We start from the raw sequence: 16,659 nt of genomic DNA, 5'->3' as shown, positions 1-16,659 counted from the left end.
GCAAAGTCGGCTAGTCAGGTTGCACCCAGCAGTCTGACAAATAGAGCTGCAGTTCGTACATGAAACAGTAGCCTGTTATATAAAATCATGGCAGAAAAAGGCCTAGAAGCCAGAATATCTACCACACGCTGCACCTGCTTCTTCAAGAAATGCACAGTGCGAAACTTGCAGAAAGTAGCCACTTTACCAATATAAAACTGGCAGCTCAATTCTGGTCCAGCATGGCGACATCAAGGGCCATTTCTTGTGTTGCCACGTAGGGCATCTTAACTATGGCGCGATGGTAAATCAGTTTGCTCGCTCTTTTGATTTGGAGAGGAACAGCATAGCATATGCACTGACAGAAACCACACTGCTGCAAGCTTCGCAACTGTGGCATGAAAGTTTATGCAGCCGTTTTCCCAAGTTGTGGTTCGCAACAGCTACTGGTACTTGTCCGCACGGTACCCATCCTTGCCATTATCATCATCAGCCCAGTCATATCCTAGGCAGGACAAAGACCTTTCCCACCGTTATCCAATTAACCCTGTCCTACACTGGCAGCAGCCATGCTTGTATCACCACCATGAAGTTCTTAATTCCTGACAGTAATTGTTGACAAAATAGCCATGTTAACGTTACTCCATCCGTACGAGATCACATAACAGTGCTTCGTAAGAGTCGGACAAGCTTGCACCTATCTTGCCCCGAAATTGCATGTAAAAGGCAATAATAATAAAAAAAAACACTTGATCTTTGTTTCTTTTATTTCCCAACGAAAGAAAAAAAATGTCAAAGGTCAACCGCTTAAAATCTACCAATTTCTATTTCCAGACACCCAATGACTTAACAGTCCAGGACACCACAGACTGCAACTTTTCACAGCAAATGTATCCATTTACCATGTATTTTACACAAGGCTATTTATTTACACACAGTTGACACGCACAAGGCAAAAAAAGTGCACAAGTATATATTAATACAAAATAGCAACCCCACTGCAAATGCCTAATGTGCCACTCTGTACATAAAATTCATGTGTGGTCTTTTCGTGGCTGTTTTAAAATGGCCCAGAAGCCTTAAACACCTTTTGTCTTTCTGCCACAGGTAGGAAGGAATGTTAACAACAGGTGCAGAAAAGAGTCTCGGGACTTGATATAAATCTTTCCAAGAGAAAGTCACACAGTAAAAAAAAAAGTAAAAAACTACAGCTGAGCACTCATGGCAGCTAGTAATGCACCAAGGTCACTAGCTGCCACTGTTGCACCAAGCCCAGACGAGAGCATCACTCACACAAGAAACATATCATGCACACATCACACGCATCTTGATCAGTAAAGCTGCTGTTGCTTTTTAACTGTCGTCACTTTGCCCTATGGGGGAAAAAAAAGAAAAAAGAATAGACCAACCCAGATAAGAAAAAAAAAATGAAAACAGACTACAAAGTGACGAAAAGTTACGCCCCACCCGCCTTGCCACCTCCGTTCAGTGATTGCATTTCTTGTCTGCAAGACACTCCGCCACTGCAGTCGGGCGTCCCTCAACTCCACAACCTTGAGAAAGTGGACTGGCTGCCGACAGATATATAAAAGAAGCCTCTGAAAATGAACCCGATGCCACACATCACAAGTTGCCGCTCTGCACATGAGTGGGCACATTTCCTGTCTGCAGTGGAAGGAGCAATGCACACGTCATCTTTGACACCAAGAGACCCCCCCCACTCTCTCTGCCTTCTGTCTGGCAGTAGGACCACCAGTCACATGCACGTGTTGACGGCGTGCAGCTGACGTACAAAAACGAGCAAAGAAGGGCGCGAGACCAAGAAGAGGCCTTCGTTGAGAGTTTCCAACTGCCATTGCTCTCGTAGAGAGAGACCAGTCCAGCGGAGGTGGTGCACAAGTGTTCCCAGAGACTCTTGCGGCTGGGAGCAGTGCGCGGTTGGCGCAATATGTGCCGGTGGGAACCAATCACGCGATGATCAGCCACACCAGGAAAATGCAGGCCACCCAGAGGAACACCTGGGATACTATCTGGTCCTGGCGATGTTCTTGGCTGCCCATGGCTGCAAAAGACGGGGAGGCCTTTGGTCAAGCCAGAAACCAGCAAAACAGTGGGCTGCTCACGCCAATCTTCAATCAAACAAGGGCGAATCAAAAAAGCAAAGAAAAATTTACACAGTCATCAAAGGTTCAAGTTAATTTATATGTATGTATGTGGCAGCATACAGCAGTAGGATGGAAAGCTGTTAAAAGGAAACATTCAGCGGCAAAGCAGAAATGGCCCATCTTCAAGCATATCAACTGTCCTCTCGAACCTGAACACAGACATCTCCTTTTTTGTTGCAGCTGCTGCAGAAGGTTTTACGTAGGAAGTGCACAGGTGCAAGCCCTCTCTAGGATTCTTGTGTCCATTACAAACTTCATTCAACAGCCAGCACCCACCCTGTCTTCCCATTTGCTGCACACCCTGTCATTTTGCACTGCCCTTGATCCCGATCAGAGCAATGTACAAGACAGAAATATATATAATAAGGCATCCTTTTCAAACAAAAGCAAAAAGTTAAAAATGAAGCCCCCAATGCCAGACCTATGGGCACGTGGGACACACTGAGACTTCAATCTTCCCCTTTCCCACCTTAGTTTTTATGTACCACACACACACACTTTTTGCCTTGTTTCCGAAGCACAAATCCCGGATGCAAGTGCACCATGGCATGCGTCCCCCCCCCCCACCTCTGCCATGTTTTTCCTTTTTTTTTTTCAATGCCCGTTTCCAGCACTTCACCAACATCCTGTTACGGACAAGGCGGTTTAGCCGTCTACCTACCATTAACTGCACATTCAGCACTTGAGTCTGTGCTCGCTGCAAAATAAAAAGACCTATCACATTGCAGGATGCGCCGCAATAAAAATGCTACAAAGGAAGCCTACAAGCTGTGCGCATATTGGACTTCCCAATAGAAAGGCCAGCTGCCTTTTCCTTCAAAACACAGCAAGCACGAAGCCGCTCATATCTACAGCAATTAATGACAAGTTTCAGGGCACATTTTCTTTCCAGAAATAAAATCTGTACCAATTTCCAATCTTGATTACGCTGACATGTAATACCTGCAGTTTTTTTAAGGAATACTAGAAGAGACCGAAAACCAAGCATAAGTAGACATGTAGTCACAATGCAAACCAAGCTACTTGGTATGCTTGTGCTGCACTGAGTATGCTAGGCAAAGCTGGTAGGCCCACTGCTTGCATGTTTTGTGCTGTGATAATTTGATCAGCTTTTGTGCCCTGCATGCTGTGGAGCAAAATCCAATCACATTGGTGCACGAGTCTGTACGAGTACAGAAATTCATATCAATCTGTATGCTCTTTCACAGCCAACAATTTCCATATGCCACAGTGGGTACATCGCTAAATTACAATGCATATTTGAGCCACCACGAACTTGTGTAACGGCCCCACTTTTTAAAAAATTCGGGTGTGAATTTTGAAGGTGCAGCCCACACACAAATTAAAAATAAACAGCATATAACAGAATTTCTTTCTCAATTACCTAGTCCACAACCGAAAGTGTGGCCGATACATGGGTGCGCCCCTTGCGCGAGATTATATGGTGCACAATGTGCTCAGAAAGCTTTCAGATGGGACATGTTTAAGGAAGACATTACTACGCATGAATCACCATGTGGTATTCACCCACGACTGCTAATTAATTTATAATTTAATTTTTACTGTCGTGCTGTTTCGGTTTCAACAACCGAACGATGGCAGTGCCGTCAAAGAGTAGTTTTGTCATGTGAGGCATAGAAAAAGGTCGATATAACCGCTCCTCCATCGTTTCAATTCAGTACACTGCTGAAGGCAGCCTTCCTCAAGAGCCAGAATGACAACGAATGTAGAATCAGCGATTCTATTGCAGGTGTTTCATGCCTCATTTCACAAAAAACCACTCTTTGACGTCACAGCCCTCATTCGGCTGTTGAAACCGAAACTGACACAGCAAGAGAAGAAATTCGATTATAAATTATTTAGCGCTCGTAGGAGAATATCAGGTGGCAATCCATGTATAATAATGCCTTACGCATCATTACAGACAAAAAAACCACGCACCCAAAAGTTAGGTGTCCATACTCCTTTAAGCACTGCAGCAGTCACTGGACCAAAAATTTCTCATTTTCAGAGCATTTTGAAACTGAATGAGATTGGAGTAGCTCATTTACAGAAAGGTCAGCTGTGCTTAAACAACAGTGAACAGCAAACTTTTGAGAGCAGCATAAAAGCACCTTTCACGCAACTCTAGAGTAGTTACAAACAGTCACTTTCCAACTGGTGCAGCTCAGTAATAGAAAATTTTGCTGCATCCAGCAGCGACGAAGCAGAAACTTTTTAAACCAGCCTAAAAGTGCTCCTCACCAGGAAAAGGCAAGGTTGACATGAAAAACAAATTGTCGGACGATTATGCTTCTCAGTAATGTGATTTTTCAGCACAGGTGCTGCTGTATTTGAACCGTGGCAACTGCATACGGACAGGCAGTGTGAAATGGAGCCAACTCTGGGTTTCGCTTTGGTAGCACACAGCGGTAAGCCGGTGAGCTTGAGGTATAAACCTTTAAAGACACATTGTCATTAGCTCATTTTGATTTGTAAATGGTTTAGGTTTATTGGGGTTTAACATCCCAAAGAGACTCAGGCTATGAGGGACGGGGTCCGGAAATTTCGACCACCTGGGGTTCTTTTACGTGCACTGACATCGTACAGCACACGGGCCTCTAGAATTTCGTCTCCACCGAAATTCGACTGCCGCAGCCGGGATCGAATCCATGTCTTTTGGAACAGCAGCCAAGCGCCATAACCACTGAGCAACCGCGGCGGCAATGCCAGTTGCCATTTGTGATTAGCACACTTTGGTTTGGACATACTTTCTGAAGTATCGGCAGGCAGGTAATTATGTTTCCATTCAGTTGTGCGGTCCACCAACCCTCTCGTCTGGCGAACGAATGATGGCGTGCGCACTCCGGTGCCTTATTGGGCTGCCGCCATGGAGCCAGTCTTCTTGCTGCCACCATACTCTCTTCTTCCACTTTCTTCCTCGTGTCCTGTTAGCTATCGCTGTACTTTTATTCTTCGCTGTGCTGCTCATTCACTCGGCCAATTGCGACGAGGCAGACGACGAGGGACGCCACTCTACCCATGAATGAGCGCTTAAAAGCTGCGTTCTAAAAAAGTTCTCAGAACACCATGAAAAATCAGTGTTGAGTTCACAGACAATATGATGCTGCATCTCTTATCACCAGTTTGGTGCACTACAGGTGTGGCGTAATTGCTTTGGTTTATGGGCTTAACGTCCCAAAGCAACTGAGGCTATGAAGGACGTTATAGTGAAGGCCTCCAGATAATTTCGACACCACTGGCACTGAAACAGTATACGGCAGTGCGACATAAAAAACTAAACACGAAGCATGTGGCTATAAGAACACTGATGGGTGATGAACCGTGGCCAGCCAATGTGTCCTGACTGTCTCTCAGAGAAGCAGTGCTCTGCTGTGCGCACCAAAGGGCTGTTAAGGATGTGTTCACAACACCCCTGTCATCAGCTCACGGGTGCGTAACCCTTGATGATGCACTGGAGATGGCGCAATTAAGAATGGTCCTCGTTTCACAGACAATTTGACTGTTTGACAGTTTACAGCACAGAGCGACATGCTCACTAGAGTCAATTTTAATTATTTATTCATTCACTTCCCCACAATGCAAGAGAGGATAAGGAAATATAAGAGGGAATGAATGAATCCAGCTTCCACTTTCAAGAATGTTGCCATGCCAGTAACGATTCAGCAGTGATAAGATCTGCATGCCCGTGTGCTGCACGGAGTCAGAGTGCTGATTCACCAATAAATGGTTGACACCAGACTCGAAGCCCTTATGCCCACGTTCAATAAAACGGGCATGTTCATACTTCTGAGAAGGAAGGCACAGTTGATTTCCTACAATCCTTACCCATGCAGCCAGTGACAGTCACTACTGGCCACATGGGTTCATTTGGTGTTTTGGTGCTCTAGGGGCCAATTTATGACTTCCCCTACTTTTGGTGTGATCAGGCATGGAAATGTGAGAGTTTCAGACTGGCACATTTGTATACTTCTCCTGCCCCCTCAAGCTGCTTTAGGACATGCCCAGCAACAGAGCAAACAGTCATGTAAGAGTAGTACAAGGCACGTGGCGGAAAGATGGAGGCAAGGGTACTACTCACTTGGCGGAGGGCGGCCATCGCCAAAGTTGAATGTAGAGGCAAACAAGCCAAAAGGAAAGGCACCGATTCCAAACGACATGTGAAAGCCAGTGTCTCCAAAGCCAAAGGATGTGAAGGACTGGAACAGAAAAGGGGCGAAACAACCCCATTAGCCCAAACAAGCCAGGGCTGTCCTGCTTAAATGCGCAGAGAAGAAAAAGCCACCTGACTCATAATCACGCAGCCCATCGTTTTCAAGTCAATCGGCATGCAGAACTGGCAGCAGCAGAGTCAGCAGCAGAAATTTCTACAGATGAGAAGCTGATAGCAAAACTGAGCAGCACACAATGCGGCCAGGAGTCGGGGTTACAGTGCACCCACATGACAACACATGTAAAGCCACATAGCATCCATACAAGTCAACAAAACCCATGCAGCACTAAGGCAGAGCGGATCCAATTCTTACCCCAGGGTGACTTTCAGGTTCAGATCTTTGCCCAGGTGGTCGCGGTGGTAATTTCTCCCTGTGCGATAAAAAGACACATCCACGCGCGATTACTTACCAATTTATAGCAACGTGTGCGTTGCGCTGGAATGCCAGCACAATATAAAAAAGTTACTTTCTCCAGGTTGTAAAAAGGATACAAATGCTCATTTTCACAAATTCAAGGCCAATTTTCCAAGCATAAACCTAACCGTCACAACATTTATCCTCAAGCCTGCAGGTGACAAGACAATTAACAACTAAGCGACAGTGCACAGCCTTTTTCTTGAAATGCAACATGGCACCTCTCAGCTTGAACTTTTTTTTTTAACGTCGCGGAACTTGCATGGCTACCATGACAGGATGCCAGCTATGTTTGTTGCCCTTGTCTGTCTAGCTGCAGCTAACTTACCATTATAAACAGCTTAAACTAGGAGTCAACTTTTTTTTTTTTGAGCCAGCCAGGGCTGCGAGTCGATTGGGAGGTGGGGGTCTTTGAAATCTCAATATCTGCCAAGCGTACTGTTATGTGAAACAATATGCATACCTAAATAGCGGCCAGCTGAAAGCCACGCCATTTGACCCACAAGGCGCTGATCAAGCCTGTCATTCAACAGCTTCCAAACTTCTGTCTACACGCTAAATTTTCCCAGTGAACAGTTAGTACTTGGCTAAGTCCATTCAACTGTAATGTCACTAACCCAGTGCTGTTATCTGTGCGTGGCAATGCCAATGTGCTCACCTTGGGTCCTGTTTGGAACCGCCCCTACCGTAAAGGGGGATCACTTTGTCTCGGCTGATGCCGGCTTTGCAGACGGGACACACTTGGCGGTTTGGCCGCGTCTCTAGCCACTGGTGCAGGCAAGGCCAGCTGGGATGAAAAACCCAAAACAAATTGATGAAAACAGAACACACTGCTGTGGTGAAGCTCTAACTTTTAAGTCATGCAGCAACAACAGAGTACTCATAAAATTTTACATGACACATAACTAACACGACTAGTTTCCCCTTGATTCCATGGAAAATCGTGGATTTAAGCATTTTTCGAAAAACTGTGTTAGCAGCCACATTACCTTTTTTTATGCAATTGTTGTTAAGGACATCAGTAAGAATGAGAGTATGATGGAAAATAATTCGACTTTGAGAACTCAGGAGCATTTCAAAAGAAATACTGCTTCGATTTATAATGCAATGAACAGTTCAGGCCAACCATAGCCAAGGGCCCCCCACAAAACACGGATGGCATGCTAAAATATGGAAGCAAAGGATACGCCAACGTAAATAAAGGGCGACGCTTCAGATGTGCGCGCCACCATCGAGCGAAATCGAGCCTCTGGTACTCTAATAAACACAGCCTCCCAAGCAGCAGCCACTGCGACTACCGTGCCGCCGCCGCTGCTAAAGTGTTTCGAGCTGCCCAGTCCTGCGCCCATTTGCCCATCATTGCTTTTCCTAGTGTCTCTCAATGACCCACACCACCTTCTTTCCATAGCAACTTTTTCCTTGGCACGTCAATGCCACAAGCTTCGCCCCAAGGTCATTACAAAGATGGCTGCTAGCGGCCCTCAAGTATGATAGTGAAGGTTACATTAGCCACCTTGAAAAGCTTGGAAAAAAGAAAATTCACACTATACTCATACCTTGGTTCTGAATACAACACGAGGTGCATTCTGAAACATTATTACGTGCCTCCTGAGGAGTTTCGTAATTTCTAGTTGTCAATTTGTGGAATTTAAAATTTTTCACCACAGAAAGTTCGGGGGCCTTGCGTACAACACACACTCCTTGCAGCACCCGCCTTAAAACTGAAGCTAACACCCACAGCACAATACAAGAAGCATGTTAGTCCTGCAATGATGGCAGTCAAGGGGTTAACAATGCATTTATTGTTTGTTGAATTTCTTGGTCTAGTGACATTAGTGCACTGCAAGGGCTCAGGCCTAAGTGTAGCAAGTCTGATGCAGGACTTGGCAACCTATCATACTTGTAGGCTACCGCCTCTCACCACTACTTCACACCACAAAAAACTAAAGTTGGCCTGCATGGTTCAGATACAGCTCAAGAGGTTTGCTCCTAGGCTACGTACTGCGGCTCATTTTGCACCGTCAGCGTTCCGAATCACTCAAAGATCCTTGCCCCTCCGAAGTTCAGAACTCCTAGAGGTGCTAAAAAAAAAAACTGCAGTTGTGCCCCATTAATATGGATGGTTAATATAGATATGAAACAGTGGTGGATGCTGCCTGCAGCATCCACCACTATGCATATATGCAGACCCAGCTGGACCATAAATATATTTCCTGAGCATTTCCTTTTCTTCACGATTTGTTATTATGGACGACTAACTTTATGAAGAGTTATGTGAGGGAACTAAAGTACCCATATTAACGAGGCACAACTATACTTAGAGGCAAACACCTTGGTCTGTATGCTTTGTAAATGAAACTAGAAGCTCATCATGAGGCACAATATGTGAAGTAGCATAAGGTAAAACAGCTCAAGTTAAAAATCCACGTCTCCCATGGCAACGGCTTGAACCTCAATGCCACAAAACATGAAGTTCACATGAAATGCACGATCAGAATCTGCTTGGGTGCAATGCCTTTTTTTTTAATGAGGTGAAGAAAACTTAAAAAATAAAAAAATAGCATGAACTGCTGTCTCATTGTACATTGTACTACATATGTCTTTTCACATGAATTTATCTCTGCGTTGTATCCGCTATGAACCACATAGCATAACGGTTGCAGGGATGTTTTCGGAAAAATCAATAACTGCAAAAACTGAAGAATCATGCGATAATTCTAACAAAAAGAAAAAGTCACCCTCAGTGGCTATAAGGCAATTAACATTAGCAAGACAGTCGACCAGTAAACTGGCCATACATCCTCTGATGCACATCACGGGGCCTTCAGCTGTTGCGAGCTTGCTCCTATGTTTCTTTTTAAATCCTTTCCATCTGTTGCGTCTTGTGCTGTTTGATTCTTTTCATGGTTATTCACCAAAAGATTTTCCCATACAACTGTTGTCCCCGTGGCCTCCTTCAGTAAATTGCTGTTTGTAATCACCTTTGAAATCCCTAATAAAGTTCTCATTCTGGGCCTGCCATCTATAGCGCCATGAAAACTAAGCCACCACTGGCCATCTTTTCTACAGAAGAGGATAAGAGGGTGCTCCCACAAGCACACCATCGAACAAATTATAGAGCAGGTGCAGCCAAATAGCGAGAGAAAGCCTCAAAGATTAAGAAACAGTGGCTTTGAACCAGTATTCTTCAGGTGCCTTCGAACAATTGGTACAACCAGCGCAGTTCTTTCACCTCAATGACAACGCGTGTGGCAGGTTGCTAGCAAATCAATCAGCGCTCGCTCGCTTCCAGCACTGCACTGTGCTCACCGAGGCTTTTCCCTGCCCCAGCCTTACCAGAAGAGGTGGCCACAGAGGCTGACCACAGCATCCTTGGCAGTGTCCAGGCAGATGTTGCACTCAAAGCTACCATCCTGCTGGCCGCTCGTGCTGCCGCCTTCGTCGTTGCTTGAAGAGGCTGACGCCCCTTTAGGGTTCTCCGACGTCACGACCATGCCCCTGCACAACAAACAAACAACAAAAGCTCTGCTAACAGGACCTGCAAAGGCCGGGAAGAAAAAAAAAAGGAAAAGGAGGCGACAGTGCTTTTTAATGACTCATGGCCTGACCAGGTGAGAAAAAGCTTCCTTGAAAATAACACTTGATAAATACAGTACACTTTCTGTAGTTTGCTATGAATAGAGGTCATATGAACTACGAGATATGACTTAATGTTCACAAGAGATCAACCACTGCGACCCAAGACAATTTCATCACATGCACCCTATACAGCTTAGTTAAAAAAGAACACAAAACACAAACTGCATTTTACAAATTTACGCCTTACATACATGAAAAGGGAAGTGACAAAAGAAAGGAAAGAAAGGAATCAACCACATGTTCCTTTTATGCATTCCTCACTCTTCCAATGGCCTTAACAAACATTTTGGGCGAGGATAACACAACTAGTAAAATTAGGCCTCAGCTTGTAATTGATACGAAATAATAAACAAACTCGGGGGTTTTTGAAAAGTGCATTCAGATTTCAATACATGGGTGTTTTAGGTTTCAGTTGCCATCACTATGACTGATAAAAATAACACTCAAACTTTTCAGAAAACTGCAACCACAATTCAAAGCACAGGTGCTGTGCAGTCCAGTTCTGCTAAAGGACACCTGTAGCAGCTCAGAACTGACAATGCACACACACAAACAGTATCAGTATGCAATGCTTATCAACCAGCAAAGAAATGCTAAACCACACTTACTAGCCTTCGCTTGCACATGCTTTTTGTGCATAAGTATTTTTCTAGATCTATTTTCAGGCGATAACCGCCTTAAGTGGTGGTGTGATAAGTTTTTGCTTTCTTCAGAAAGATTTGTTTTTTCCTGCCACAAACGAGCAGGAGTGAGCTGCTCTCAGCTGAGCTACAGCCATCTAGGTTATAGGTAAGCGCTAATAAAAATGATTGAAAACCGATTTGAAATGGCCATTTGTTCACCCAATACGAGCAGGTACCACAGACTTAACTGCATGTTGGAAGGTTGCAATACTTCTTTATGAATTGAATGTGCAAATGAGAGAGAAAACGAATAACGAACATGTTTCTCGGCTCCTTGAACACAGCCAACATGTTGAGCAAAGACTAGTTTTAATCATGCAGAACCTAGCAACCCAACAAGTTTTTACGAAGTTCATGAGTAGGGCATACAGATCCATGTGAGCAAACTGTATTCTAGCAGCGTGAACCACCAGCACAGACCCAAGACAAGCTAAAAATGATGCAATACCACATGCACAGCAGGGTAGGCAGTGCACTGAAGCTCAAAATACTTGCGAACATAACTGTGCCTCTAATCCCATTCCTACACAATTAAACGATGCTGAGAGAACACTGCAAAGCCAACTGTTCACTGTTAGGAGTGCATACAATTTGTGCAACAAGGATGCTTGAGCCTAGCAGCAACACATGCATGCTTCCCTTGCTCCTCCTCATCGACAAACAATGTGTACGGCACAGGCAATAAAAATTCAAACCAGCTTACTTTAAACAACCTGAGTACCACACATACACTGCTGCAAAAAGCAAAATAAAACAGCCTTGCACTTCTTGGGCCAATAACAAAAGACAAAAATAGCACAGTGTTTCTGGCCATGAGCCAAGGCTGCCTCAGGTGCGACAGGTGCGACAAAGCACCAAATGAAAAAGAATGTCGACAATAAAATTTCCACATCAGCACACACTGTTTTGAGCTCACATTTTCTGCACAACTGCACTGTGAGGTGGTGCAAAGGCTGAATTTCTCTTCAACAGAGTTTGCCAAGCAGAGTCAGCAAGCTGGCATTCCCTTCTCGCACTTGATAAGAGTAATCTCCACACACCGCCACAATGGCCCGGTGGCTTTGTCATACGGCTGCAGAGCCCAAGGTTGAAGGATAGAACCCCTAGTGTGCAGCACGGCGGCGAGATGGAAAAACATCCAAGTGCTGAGCAATATCAATGCATGTTAAGGAAGCGCAATTGGTAGAGGGGCATTAAACCCCTCGCCCACCTACTAACAGCAAACACCACTGTATTGGCAAATGCCTCAAAGAAACAGGAAATGAATGAATACGCCCTTTGTTAATCTGCTGATTGTGAGATTACATTTTTCTCATTCTCATCTCTTATGCAACCCCATTGTCTATGCGACAAGTCAACACGGAACACTTATCTTCCTTTGCAACAAAACAATGAAACCAGGCACGGAAAAGCACGTGTTTCTGTGCACTCTGCAACAAAGGCAGCAGTACACACTCAAGCTGCACAGCGATGAAACCTCGTCATTTTCAAACTTTCTGCATTTTCTGCAAGTGAAATGCACTGTGCATTTTGTGCATGCCTACATGGAAACATTCAGCTGCAGACCTCATTACAGAGCATATCAGTTGGAGAGAGCTCTGTCCTGCCGCGGACTTCACTCAGATGGGGACGGCAATGCTTCTGCATTATTCGCACTGCGTGAATACTTCTGCCTAACGTCTCACATGCAGGCCCACAGTATTCAATAGAATAAAACATTTTTCAGCTCATGTTTTTCCCGCACTGCTCCAAAGGCAACCAACAAGGTGCAGCTCGTAAATTTATCCGAGAATTCGAACTAGGCAACCCAAACCACATTGTATGCTTTATACTCCTTCATGCAAGCACGCTGACAGGCGTAATGCTCATTGAAGAAGCTTACAAGCCATAATATTAATTTAGATCACCAGGGGTTCTTTAACGTGCACTGACACAAGGCAGGGATTTGATCCTGCGTCCCTGGGCTCGGCAGCCACACCCCATAGCCACTAGACCACCATGGCAGGTAAAAGCAATAATAGATTATCAACTTTCACAGCCCGAGCAACAGCACAAAGCAGCATTAGTATCAAATGAGGATGCTGGAGATAGGAGTTTGCAAAGCAACACCACAGTGGAAACACAGGTGATAATAAGCCTGCATTCTCAGCATGCCTCTACAGTCAATGACTCAGGCTGGTATGACATAAGATGCGACGGTGCTACAGGACATAGTGCACTAGACTCTATTCCAGCAGAATAAATAGAGCCTTGGCGTCAAGAATGCACAGGGATTCCTTTTCTTGGGCACAATGCTTACAAATTCCACAATTGTATAAACTTTTAAAACCAATCTGCCAGGATCCTTCTGACTTTGTATTTTTTAAACCTTTTGCCAGCACTTTCAATTGTTTGGCTGCTGAGTTACGGGCAACACTAATACTGCTGACCTTCTGTGAAACCTGACAACAAAACACAACAAAAGCTTGCGTGCATGCATGCTAAGTGCAAATCTAAAGTATGGGCAACACAAATAATGTCCTAGATGAATTTAGAGGACCTGTCAAGAGGAAAGACTAACTCACGTTGTTTATGGCTCATTTTGCAGCAATGTCCTAGTTGAATGTAGGGGCCCTGTCAAGAGGAAAGACTAACTGACATTGTTATGGCTCATTTTGCCATTATCTTCGAAATGTAATCAGGCAAGGAAGTGTTACTAGCCTACTTGAACTATGTGCATACATTTCTGCCTTTCCTGCTTTATTCGACAAGTATGTATGCAAGGCTCAAACTCAAGGTAGTGCCTCAAAACTGACATAATGGGTGTTTTATGTTTCTGCACATTTATTTGTCTATTTACTTATTTATTTCAGAATACCGCAAGCAGCGACACTGCCCAGGCAGGAGAGGTTACAAGATGAGAATCTTTACTGAGTGTTCAAACATAGCGCCGTCAGCGCATTCGACAACAGGTGACGGCAGACAGTTCCATTGCTCAATGGCATGCGGAAAGAACAATTTCTGAAACAGTTTGGTCCTTGTAAGCAACAGAGCACCTGGTACAATTTTACAGTTTTGTCAACACACATTGTCAGAGTCAAGAAAATAATTGCCTGAACTGATGCTGCAAACTTCAAATTTCAAGCTTACAGGCGTTTATAGAAAATGGGCAGCTGGGTTAGTTGGTAATCATCCGTAAAGTTTCAATGTGGAAAGAGACAAACGACAGACACAGAGGAGACGTAAACACAGTATTATTTAGCCTGAATGTATTACTGCACATTTTGCTGTCAGCAGCTGTAGCACACCGACGGCCCATTAAAAGATCGGCAAACGCAAGAACATCGCATGCGACAAAAAATTTGCTGTAGATGTGCAGCATGGAATGCCAATAAAGGGAAACTACAAACTAACGTAAACTACGCTGGCACTTTGTTGCTGCAGCTGTATCCTGGGGCAGTGTAGGTCGATCGGCGCGCACCGTTCGGTCTTGCCTCCCAACAGGCCGCCCAAGGAATGTATTATAAAACAGGGAACACCTGGAGGCCAGGAATTAATATTACGTGCAACCGCACAACCCAATGACAGCTGGTGGGTAATAAGGGCGACAGAAAGCCATACCAATCTACTGCATCTGAATAGGCGTATGGGGCGCAATTAATAGCGTGGTAACGGAGACGATGCCGGCGGCAGATATCGGTATTAACATCGTAAATAGGGAGCAGAGGAGGGAGGGGTTTCAACAGGCTGCGCCTAGACGGCAAGGTCAGGTTTCCGGCACGGCAGTTCAATGTTGTGTACTACGTGTGCCTGCCCGAGCAACGTCCTCGAACCACTCGCTGGCGAATCAACGACGAACGCCGCCGCTACCACCACAGAGCGCGGAGGGAGTCGTCGCGCAGCGCCCGGTCCGACTCGCGTTCTATTTTTTCCCCTCCGCTGACATCGGCACACCGCGGGTGCACTACCGCTACCTTCCGCTTGGGGGGTGCGACAGTGAACTCAAGTTTCTCTCGTAGGCGTTTACATACGGGCACCGAACTTGGCAGAGCAGTGCGAAGTACAAGCTGTCTGACGCGGGCAGAAGCACGGCTGCAGTTCGGACACAATGCTAGGTTTCGTTTCTCCTTGTCTGCCACGCTAGTGCACAGAATACATACGTGTTTGCCAGGAAGCAGTTGGTGGCAGATAACGGGATGCGAGGGGCCGTTCGTCAAGAGCAGTTTGCCTACTATTTCTTTTTGTCTCCGCTCTGGGGCCTGACACGGGACCGAGAGCTACGCGCTGACGCGCGCCTACATAGAGCCAGGCTATTTCTATATTACGCAGGAAGTAAAAGTCGGAAACGGGCACACGTGCTTTCCGGGCGAGAAATAAGCACAGAAAGAAGCAGAAAAAAAAAAGTGACGTAGAGAATGTAGGTTGTCTGGGAGAAGTAGTACCGTGTGCCGAAGAAACGAGGCGATCCCTTGCGCGCCAGCCTGCTCGGGCGCCTTCTATGACTAGATGCAACTGCTGCTGGGGAAGCCGCGATCGGGTCGGCTGATGTCCGACGAGCAGTAGTTCCACACAACACGTAACACTCGAGGCCGAGGCCCGTTCAAGGTCCCTTGTTTTTACAGCGTGCGGTTATATCATGACGTGCGACAGCGATCTCTTTCGGGAGAGGAGCGCTTGGTGGGGGTGGAAGGAAGGGGGGTCACTTTTGCCCGCACCGCGAAGGCGCCGCCTCGTCGTCGGTCACGGGGCGACGCGGTTAGCATTTCGAGAAAACGCAGGTGCCCTGCTCTAAGGAGAACTTGACGCAATCCAGGGCACAACTTACGTATTTGTCTCGGCCCCTCAGCGCGGGCGGTAGGACGGCCGAACCACAGCACTACTTTCACTCGTAGCGACGAAGCTCCGACGATTCGAATCCCGGCGATGCAGTCTCAGCGCTGCGCGTGGCGTCCCCAACAAGTTCTCACGCTCCACATGGCGCAACAGGCCGACTTACGTGCCTTACCGTGCTGTAACCCTCGGTGTTCGAGGCAAATTGAATTTACAAGATATCCCGTATTTTTTTCGTCAACACACCATCCACAAGCATGGCGTACTTCCGATGACGTAATTTCCTACACGACGGGCGACGTAGTGATGAGAGAAGTGAAATTAACTTTACTTTGCATCGAATATAACAAACTATAAGTGCAATACTTTATAATGACTAATTAGTTAGGACTTTTTTATGAACAGAAAATTCCACGTACCCATCGTCACTGCTGTCGCTTTTGTCGCCGACCGTCAAGGGCACGTGACACTCTGTAGCAGACGACATTTTTTTCGCACTAGAGAAACAGACTACGATGCACAATCTGTAGGCCCCATTTGAACACAAACAAGTGACTTTCTTCGTACACGGCTAGCTTGAACACGATGCCACTGCCATGAGCCAGCTATTGCGTGTACATTGCAGCCTTGAGTCCAAGACGAAACTGAACGAACGGGTCTAGAGCGCGGCGCGCTCCTGCGCTAGTGCTGTCTGCCAAGTAAGCGTGCCAACTACCCTCGATGCTGACCCAGAGATCTGTATCGCCGCATAGCCAA

General features: G+C 45.8%; 1 protein-coding gene across 5 annotated transcripts; it reads right to left on the bottom strand.

Moving 5' to 3' along the window:
• Positions 1 to 728: 728 nt before the first annotated feature.
• Positions 729 to 16,552, bottom strand: LOC144121507 (E3 ubiquitin-protein ligase RNF185-like). 5 transcript variants are annotated; one of them, XM_077654739.1, is made up of 6 exons: positions 16,323 to 16,552; positions 10,109 to 10,270; positions 7,431 to 7,559; positions 6,671 to 6,728; positions 6,226 to 6,343; positions 729 to 2,041 (listed from the first exon to the last, which is right to left on the bottom strand). In XM_077654739.1, the coding sequence occupies exons 1-6, from the start codon at positions 16,388 to 16,390 to the stop codon at positions 1,947 to 1,949; spliced, it is 630 nt and encodes a 209-aa protein (XP_077510865.1). In that variant the 5' UTR covers positions 16,391 to 16,552; the 3' UTR covers positions 729 to 1,946. The 5 variants fall into 5 exon arrangements, with proteins under 5 accessions (XP_077510865.1, XP_077510866.1, XP_077510867.1 ...); XM_077654740.1 differs by lacking the exon at positions 16,323 to 16,552 and adding an exon at positions 15,899 to 16,186; XM_077654741.1 differs by lacking the exon at positions 16,323 to 16,552 and adding an exon at positions 15,516 to 16,174.
• Positions 16,553 to 16,659: the final 107 nt, after the last annotated feature.

Source organism: Amblyomma americanum, chromosome 2 (genome assembly GCF_052857255.1).
Source record: "Amblyomma americanum isolate KBUSLIRL-KWMA chromosome 2, ASM5285725v1, whole genome shotgun sequence".
Lineage (NCBI taxonomy): Eukaryota > Metazoa > Arthropoda > Arachnida > Ixodida > Ixodidae > Amblyomma > Amblyomma americanum.
This window is presented reverse-complemented; position numbering and strand designations above follow the sequence as displayed.